We start from the raw sequence: 9792 nt of genomic DNA, 5'->3' as shown, positions 1-9792 counted from the left end.
TGGCTTTAAAAGCTGACCTTCCACAGGAATGCTGCATGAGCTGATGACAGTGAGACAGCTGGAGTATGGAGACTGTCACTTACGGTACTGATACATTTTCATTTATATCTTGTCCCTGATGCTATTACTTAGTCTTACCCACCTGAATAAAAGTGCTGCTATTATTTATTCTTATCTACCCAGAGAAACCTTTATTTTTTCAGAGCTTAGGTGTGCACTGTATCTGGCACAGCACAGTTCTGCTCTGAATTACTGCCTGCACAGTAACAGCAATCCTACATGCACTCCATCTCCCATCCAAACTGTAGCAGTCTGCTACAATTTTTACTTCTGTTTTCTGTTTTCTTGATGCTTTTCAATTTTTCTGCTTTGTCCTTCCCCTCCGTGTCTGCAGTCCGTGTGTGTTGGAGGGGAGATGGGCTGAATCCTTGGCCTTGTAGCCTTTTCCCAGAGCCTTTTAGAGAGCCCTCTGCAAACCTCTCAGACCGTCTTGCAGCATTGTCACAGACTTCTCTCTCTCAGACACTGGAGTTAATCCAGGATCTGGGGAGGTATTGAAGGGTGTAGGAGGGAAGTGTCAGGCATCTGGTTTTGCTACACAGTTCATCAATGGCACAAGGGTAGGAGCTATCACAGAAGAGCACGGCCATGGCCTGTGATGAGGTACGTGGGTGTCTAATACCCACCTGAGTCGAGGTATTACTCCTGGGAAGGACGGAGCCTCCAGGCTCCAACCTCAAGTGGGAGGAAACTCTCCCAAGCAGACAAAAGGATGTGGGTCAGGGAGGTAACTCAGTCACAGAGCAGTTGGGGCTGGAGCATGTATGTGTTAACACAGCAGATGAAAGAGTTCAGCAAATGTGGACAGAGTAACATAATTAAATCAGCAGGGAGAAATGAGAAACATGAAGAGGTTGTGGAAAAGTAAACACGGGCAGTGGAAATGCTTCTTTGTGAATTTACATTTTTGGCTACATTTCTCCATCCGAGGAACCGAAGGGACCAGATTCTGACAATCAGTCCCAGTCCTGTGCATGGTCCAGAGCATCGGCATAGCACAGAGCTGGCACCAGCCCTGGGGTGACGGAGCCACTGTGTGGCTTGGCCCCGCTCATAAGGGGTGGTCCTCCCTCCCCTCCTGGCTGAGTAAATTTGTCTGTCCCTTGGGAGAGGAGGAGGAGGAGGAGGAAGGGGAAGGGATATTCTCACCTTCCCCTCCTTCAATGTAGATGCCAAAACGACTGTGGAGATGCACGAGAGTAGCAAGGTAGGATCAGGGAGCCCTGCCAGCAAATGTTTGTCTGTGCTAGAGGCTTAGTCATGGACTTAGGAGATGCTCAGGGTGTGAGGCTCCCTTGGGTCTGTGAGAAATTGTAGGTGGTAAAGTGGGAAGTGGGAAGGAATATAACTTTTGGCTATTACAGAGAAAAGAGAATTATCAAGTGTATTTGTGGAATATTTCCAATGTGAGCACTATGTGTAACTGAATATGACTAACATTTCATGAGACTTGGTGACTTGCTGTACGCAATGAGCCATGGTTCTCTGAAACAGACACATCCAGCACTAGCATCCGCATCGGCAGTGCTCCCCGCAGCCAGGGCAGTGTCTGTTCACTGTTCAACAGCGGACAATGTGTGTTTCTCAGAATATGGTAATTGTGCTGTGAATAGATATTAATATAGCCTAGACTTGGGGTTATTTGTTGGTTGACCAACCCGGAAATTGATAGCAGACATCTTCCTATCTAAAGGACGGTAAATGTTCTTGTTAAGTCAAAGTTAAGTCACATTAATTTGCTTTTGACATGGGCCTAAACCATGTTCACAAGCAGTCCCCACAATTTGGCTGAGTCACACTAATGTCTGAAATTCCTGTGCCTTGGCTCCTAGTCTGAGCCTTGCGTCTCCACAGCCAAGTACACAACAAGGAAAAGTTTCTATGTGCTATCATGAGAAAATGGTTTGGAAAACAAAATAGCCTAGAGGAAGAGAAATCAAATTTGAGTCTGGAAAGCAGCATTGTCATCTTTTGTCTGTAACATGATAAAAGATCTGTCTCTTCAAGAGATGTTTTAATGTAATGTAGCCTTTCCATATTTGAAAAGATTTATCAAGTTGTATTTTTGTAAATGTAAAGGAAAAATGTCTCTAATTTCCTATAATTATTGATAGACTTATAGTGAAAATGTCAGAAATTAGTGATTAAGAATGTCTCAGTAAGACTATATACACTCATATTAATACTTTCATGGGGTCAAACACTGAAGGTTTTTTTAATCTAGTGAATAAAAGGCATAGGAAGAACCAAAACCTAGGCAAATTCAAAATAATTTTTAACAAGATGATAACCATGGAAAAAAACTGGAAGGAGAAGTGGTAGATTGCCTGTGTTTTGAAATCAATTGAAACTGGGTGTTTTTCTAGAAATTGTTCACTAATTTTGCTTTAGTGGAGTGCAAATTATTGGGTTGAGTACAGGGTAATGGGATGAGTTCAGTGGCGTAGGCTGTGTAGTATGGCTAGATAATAGTCTTACATATCTGTATGTAAGAAAATTCCCTTATCCCACAAAAGTTGCACACACAGTCACCTTTTCACGGTCAAGTACTGTTAGTAGACTTATTCCGTGTGTACAGTTAAATGTGTGTATGGGACAGCCTGTAGCTGACAGAGCAGAGACCTGCTGGGTTTGAGCAGAAGGCTGCCTCTTCCCGTCAGCAGAGTAGCCCACATCTCCGGGGCGGGATGAGAGCTTGGCGTTAGTGCTGCGGGCAGGGGGCAGCGGCACTACCTGTGTATCAGAGGGGGGGAGCCGCATGCCAGCGCAGTGCTGGGACCCCGGGCACAGCTGGCCCCGTGCCGTACGGGGCTGGCTGGAGCCCTGGGATCATCATAGCGTGTCTCCCACTTGGGCACGACTCTGGCAGTGCTTCTCCTCTGCAGTATGTGATGTTTTATGTTCCTCGTTAGTGCGTGACTCATGCAACAGTTTGGTTTCTTCGCCCATGTATAAAATTACCTGCATATGGGTAATATAAGAAGTGTTTTCCAGCAGGACGACAGCTAGAACATTATACAGCATTCCTGTAAAACTGCACAGACCAAATGAAAAAGCCCACTTTAAAAACTGGCTCTCTGTATTATCAAAACTGCCCTGGACTATGAAAAATGAAAATATTTTGAAAATCTAATTTCTTTGACTATTCTGTTGCTTTACTTTGTGTGCTTCACACACCTTAAAGAAAATAAATCATCTGACCTTACTTCTTATTTCTTACAAACAAGAACAGTGGGACAATGTGTGGGTTGCGCATCTTGAAAGGAAAAACTGGAGTGGACTTGGTTTCCCAGGGTAGGGCTTTCTTTTTAATTTACCAAACATGTTTCTCATGAATATACCCTTTTAAAAGGATCTGAACCATATTTTAGAGATTTAAACTGGGCGTTCCCTTACATCCATCATCTCTGAATTTGACCTTACAGAATGTGAAAACCTCACACTGAAGTAAAAGATGTGTATCCTTTCTAATTACGAATCTTCCCAGCTATGGAAGAGAGACAGGCACTTTGTACAAGCAAGAGTTTAGTAACAACATGTGGGCCTCCCGCTGCCCTTTGCACGAGCAGTGTCTGGGAGGGAGGGCAGTGGGCTATTCTGAGGATTTAAAGTTCAGAGCGAGTGTTTCATGGGGGTCAGCCTGAGACGTCTCACAGGGAAAGATTTTCTGAGGCTGAGTTTTGAAAAACTGTGAGCAGAGCCTTAAAATGCACAGGCCAAGGTGCTGACAAGGGGGATGGTGTGACCCACGGGACACTGGCAGAGCAGAGCAGGGTGCTGCTGCAGGACACCCCCCCCATGGCCGCTTGCTGCGTTCTGCTGCTGCCTTGCCCCCGCCAGCTCCCGAGAAAGCTCTGGAAGAAAAACCAGTGTCCTGGGCCAGAGCCTGAAGCCTCCCCTAGCGTGGGAATAGCACGCACGAGAGGATGCAGGGGCTGATTTACGTCACAGCACTGTGTGTAGAACAACAAGTTACAAAAGGGCATTCTATAGAAAGGAAATAAATACTAACCAAATATCAGAAGAATGTTCATCTTCCTGCTTTTAGCTTAACGTGGCTCTTTTTTTAGTCACTCAGCTAAGATGACTGAATTTATAGTAGCTGAAAATGCCACAGAGTCATTAAAGTGAGCTTGAGAAAGTGCTGGGAGTCTGTACCATGCTCCACAGCTCTTCTGAAACACACCACCATGCTTCCGATGGTAGACACCTGAGACCAAAATATGAGGCAATGGCAGCACTGTTGCCTGCTATAAAAAGAAAAATAAATTAGAGAAATGCATCATTTTACAAGGAACCTGTGTCAGGCAACATATGTTATAAAAACATGCTGTGATTGATAGATCTTAAAAGAAATGTCAAGTAAACCCAACCCAACAGATATTTGCAGTAAAAGACAAGCATTTGCTCTTCCTCAACCTTTTCTCTCTTTGTCCTCTAATTCTCACTTTTCCTATTCAGCAAACTTCAACAGTTAATCACTGACAGGAACAAACAGGTGAAACCTTTCTCCTGGCCTTGGAATAGTCCACAACTAAAAATGCTCACGAGGGTTATTCCAGTAGAGGTCTGATGCCACCTAAAGTCGCCAACAAGTCTTGCAGTAGAAGAAATCAGCATTTCTCTCCAGCATTCTCAAGCAGTAACAGCTCTGAAGTTATTAGTTATTTATAGTTCTTTGTGGCTACATTAAGCACAGCAGAAGTTTGCACTGTGAGAAAATTAGCTCAGTCATGCTAGGCTGGGTAAAAATCCAAATTTCTGTCATCCTCAGCCTGCAAGAAGCAGATGTCGTAACTCAGTCCAAAATCAAAGCTCTGAAATGGAAAGCCTGTCTTTATTCCCTTGATGCTAAAACTAGCTTGGTAATGATGTTCCTTTATTTTTAACATTTGGAAACCATGTGACTGTAAAAGGGAATCAGATTCAGTAGATGGAAGGACAATGTACGCAAGACATTTTCCACGAATGATATGAAGCCTTAATGTTTAGGGGATACCAACATGTATTTTAGAGTACTCTACTGAGCAGGGTTAATACCTTTATCACTAGAGTTGGTCAATAAGCCCATTAACATGTATTATACTAAAAATATGCTGTTGTCACAAAAATAGACAAACTTTGAAAAATGTATTGCTTTTACTAGATTTCCTTTGGAGTAAGTATTGATTGTTGGGGTTTTTTTACATCTGATTTAGTAGAGTTTTTCTTTAGGTTTTTTTTTTTCCAATTTTATTTTATTTTTCATTTTCCCTTGTTTGTGCATTAGTGCTCGACATAAGAACATCAGTATTATGCATTTTTACTACTGACATGGTCGTAATAGCTAGGAACTGAAGTTGCTTTTGGATTTTAAGCATCATTCAAAGTGGCTGCTACTGAGTGCTGCCAGGAACATTAAACTTCGTCTTCTAGATCAAAGTGTCTCCGGATTGCTATAATGAAACAAATTGATTCTAGTTTTTTACCTTTAGTTTCAAGTCTCCTAGAGGCGAGCACAGGAGGAACTACCACATTGCACAGTACAGAAGTGGTAGGGACTGGAAGGGGACCTAGGCCATCTGAAGTCAGAAGCTATAGAAGGGCAGCCCCTTGGGCACTTGCATTTTAACACGCTAAGTTTATCAGCAGGTGGTAGGTGTTCTGGACAAAGAAGAACCTCTGCTAATGTGGTGTTCCTCTCTCTCCAGCACCCTCTCGAGCTGCTCACACGCCGTGGTGGCCCTGCTGTACCCCTTCTCCTGGCAGCACACCTTCATTCCTGTTCTGCCCTCATCCATGATTGACATCGTGTGCTGCCCTACCCCTTTCCTGGTGGGACTGCTCTCCAGCTCTCTGCCCAAACTGAAGGAGCTGCCCGTAGAGGAGGTAGGAGCTGGCACCAGAATTGTTTGCCTGGAGTAAAGCTGGCCTCACCCTGGAGAGGGCCTGCCATTCACACATAAATCCTCACATGTTTAATATTTAATCTGCCTCTTTGTTTCTTCTCTGCCTAATTCTCATGGGCAACTGCCTCTTGGTAAAACTGCAGTAGTAGGTTTAGTCTTCTCTTTATTCCACCCCTCTTCCCATACCTGGCACCTTGACAGAGAGAAGTGAATGTTAACCTTGTCAATAAGTAAGTACAGTGTAAATATGCCGATTTGTTCTCATTTTGTTGTACCTGAAACAAGAAGAGGAAGACACTAAGTGCCATCTGCTATGACACCTATTAATGCTAATGGCAGTTGTGCTTGAAGCCATAGCCAGCACAGAAAATAAAACCTTTAAGGCTTTTTTTTTTACTTCTAAGACTTTGTTAATATTATATTGGAAATCAAATGAGAGTTGCACTTCATCAGCTCTTCCAGTAAAATACCACAAAAATATTCAAGGGTACACTCTTTTCTCTTACTCCTATTAGTTTCCTGTCATTTTTTATGAAAATTTTTTTTCTTGTGCCTGCCTTCAAGGCTCTCTGTGCCCCTGGCCCATGTAAATCTCTGCTCTGTTTTCCTCCCACTTTCCTAATGTTGCTCTCCCACATCTTCCCAGCTCTGTCTCTCACCTTTGCTGCTTCATTATCATTAATATTTCACACCCTTGCCCTTCAGAAGCCTTGCTGCCTCAAATGACACTGTTTTCTTTAAACCCCTCTGAAACACTTTTCATCTGCACGTTAACAAAAATGATTAGCAGTAACTTGCTTAGGTTTAAGAAAAAAGACCCACCAAACCGTTTTAGCTTTTTTTACATATTAACCTAGTATGATATCTGTTGTATCTAACTATGTTAAATTAGACTTCAAGCTCTAAAGAAAAACTTCATTTCTTGTTTTATGAAGCACACAACCTGTTGTTTCACAGTAGGAATTTGGTTCATGTTTAGGCTTGGGACCGTTCAGATGAGCTTTCGCTATTAAAAGGCAGACACGAATGTTTTTTGTGTCTCTTCAGATGTATTTCACTACAATGTTTTCTTTTCTTTAGGCTTTGATGGTTAACCTGGGATCTGATCGATTCATCAGACAGGTAAAGTAAAGCTCAAAATGTTGCCATGTGGTCTAGCAAGCTGTTTACTCCTACAATATGATTAGGTTTCTTTGATTAGAGATATTTGGCAGGAATTGTGCAGTGGGAAAGAGATTAGAAAAAAAAAAGTGCTCATTTTCTGTTTCACCTGCAAATAAGTACTATTCCTCAGGTATGCAAAAGGGATTGAGGCTGTGACTGTCAGAAGAAATCAAGAACTGTATTGACAGTGCAAAGAAAACATCCAAAGATGATAACATCACGTTAGCAAGAAAACTCATACTGTTGGAGGTGAAAAGGACAAAATTGCAAATAGAAGTTTCTGAGTGAGAGAGGAAAAGTGAAGAACAGTTTAATGCGGTAGGAAAAGCAGGAGCCTTGTGAACAGGGAGATGAAGGATCACCATATCCTGATAATAATGTGGCACTAAATAATTTCAAAAATAACAATCTGCAGGTTAGATGAGTAAACTTTCTTGTACGATTCCCTGGAAGATATGGCTGGTGAATAGTGGTTGCAGAGCTAAGATTCTTGTGTGTACTCGCTTTTGCTGAACAAGCATTAAATAAGATGAAGAGAGCAACAGGGGGAAAACCCAGAAAACAAGATATACTAGAATATAAGTAAAAACAACTGTCAAGAACCAAAGAAGCTGCCTAAAACCAACTAGAGCAGCTGTGTGTACACGTAGCTAGGCTTTGCATGATGTCTATTTAGTTAAAAACAACTATTTGGACTCCCTGTCTGGTAAAGAGCTGATTCCAAGTTTCTACATGTTTGCCTTGCTCTTTGCATTATCATGCCTGACTTTAATCTCATTAGGAGTGACAAGAAATTTTGTTTAGAAATATATGACAGTTGCACATAGATTTTCATTATTTTGTTTATGTAGGCATGACAATAGCAGATACAAAATGCTTTTCTTCTGCATTTTAAACCTTGCAAAAGTATTTGCTGGTTTTTTTTCCCTCTGTCAGATGGATGATGAAGACACACTATTACCTAGAAAATTGCAAGCTGCTCTGGAGCAGGCTCTAGAGAGAAAGAATGAACTGATAAATCAGGATTCAGATAGTGATTCAGATGATGGTAAGTTCTTTTGGAAACAGGGACTTGTATAAACAAACATGTAGGTAGTAGTGTGACTTTCCATCCAGGAGAAAGAAAGACGGGACTTTAGTACTTAAATACCTTTTGCGACATCAAAGATAGATAGTCTCTGAACCCACAGGGAATGGGACTGATAGCATCAACCCACAGTAATACATTGTCAGCAATCTACTTTAATTTCTTTGTAAAGGACATGCACTCCCATGAGTACCTCTAAAGCTTTACTCAGAGGTTTGCAGTTAACTTGGCCCTAATTCAGTCCAGATAACTATACCACGCTTAGGGGTGTGTCTGAGTTCGGAGTTGCTCTTGGCGCTCGGTATGTTCAGGGAAGAGAAGCAGGTACCTCCAGAAAATAGTTTCAGTGCAAGAGGGGCTGAGTTTCCTCTGAAGGTTCATATTTCTCTCCAGCAATTATAAAAACAGCCCAGGGTGTATTTAAATGCCTGTGGTTAAAAGGTATGAAACAGGCCCCTATTCAGTTTTTGAAATTTATTTCTACTCATCTGTGTTACGTATGTAAAACTATTTTAACATCTCGGAAATGATGAAAACCCAAATTCTACAATGTACCCTTTTTGATCAGTTCTTGGTAAAGGCTTATTATCCCCAGAGCAAACATTTTAATTCTGAGTCATTCAGAAGCTTTTCAAGAAAACTTACTCAAGAGTTAAAATATGAGGTATAATTGTGATGAAGCACACACAAAATTTTTAATTTTCTGAGCTGTTTCCTGAAGATTTGTATTTCTCATTGACTCTTGGTTATGAAACACCAATTATGTAGACTGGCATTCTTGATTATAGAGCTGTTACCCTATCTGATGTATAACCAGGTCTGCAAGGAGCAGGTACAAGTTATTAGCACGGCATCAGTAAACCACTAGATGACAGTACCTGGCCCCGTGTGATGACAATGCTGACAGCTCTGGTAGCAGCTGATTTTGGTGTCTTATTGCTGCCTTATTTTGCAGAATGTAACACCCTGAATGGATTAGTGTCTGAGGTTTTTATCCGATTCTTTGTGGAGACAGTTGGCCATTATTCCCTGTTCCTAAACCAGAATGAAAAAGGAGAGCGTGCCTTCCAAAGGGAGGCTTTCCGTAAATCTGTGGCCTCCAAGAGCATCCGCCGCTTCTTGGAAGTTTTCATGGAATCCCAAATGTTTGCCGGCTTCATCCAGGACAGAGAGCTGAGAAAATGCAGGGCAAAAGGTAAGGGTGGCTTTCTTTCCTGCAGCGCGGGTTACTTGTGTTTTGCACAGGTCCCACGGTTAGCGTCTCTATCGGCTGTCAGGGCTGAGCAAACTCGGTACGGCTGACAAATCTCCTGAAACACATCGTCCGCTTCTTGTGGGCCTCGATTGTAGCTGTGGCGGTGATAGTACAAAGGCTTTAACCACAAGAATATTCACATCTGGGAATGGCGAAACTGGGAACGATCCTGCGAAGGGCCTGTCATCCCTGAGGGGAAACCGCCCCAGAGGCTGCCTGCCAGTGCTCGCGGGGGAAAAACGTGAAAGCGTTCGTAAGATAGAGCCCAGCTAACCAGAAGGTCAATTTAAATTTAGGTTGCCGCAGGCAACCCTCAAAGCTAGCCCCCGCCCGTGCCC

At 42.5% G+C, this 9792-nt stretch overlaps 1 protein-coding gene across 1 annotated transcript in view; it reads left to right on the top strand.

Annotated features, from left to right (window-relative positions):
• Positions 1-9792, top strand: part of ST5 (suppression of tumorigenicity 5) — a 120223-nt gene that overhangs the window by 108282 nt on the left and 2149 nt on the right. Inside the window, exons 14-17 of the mRNA XM_009328563.1 lie at positions 5751-5928; positions 7029-7070; positions 8049-8160; positions 9155-9394. Coding sequence (XP_009326838.1) covers positions 5751-5928; positions 7029-7070; positions 8049-8160; positions 9155-9394 — 572 coding nt within the window. The remainder of the gene's footprint in view (positions 1-5750; positions 5929-7028; positions 7071-8048; positions 8161-9154; positions 9395-9792) is intronic.

Source organism: Pygoscelis adeliae, unplaced genomic scaffold (genome assembly GCF_000699105.1).
Source record: "Pygoscelis adeliae isolate BGI_AS28 unplaced genomic scaffold, ASM69910v1 Scaffold166, whole genome shotgun sequence".
Lineage (NCBI taxonomy): Eukaryota > Metazoa > Chordata > Aves > Sphenisciformes > Spheniscidae > Pygoscelis > Pygoscelis adeliae.
This window is presented reverse-complemented; position numbering and strand designations above follow the sequence as displayed.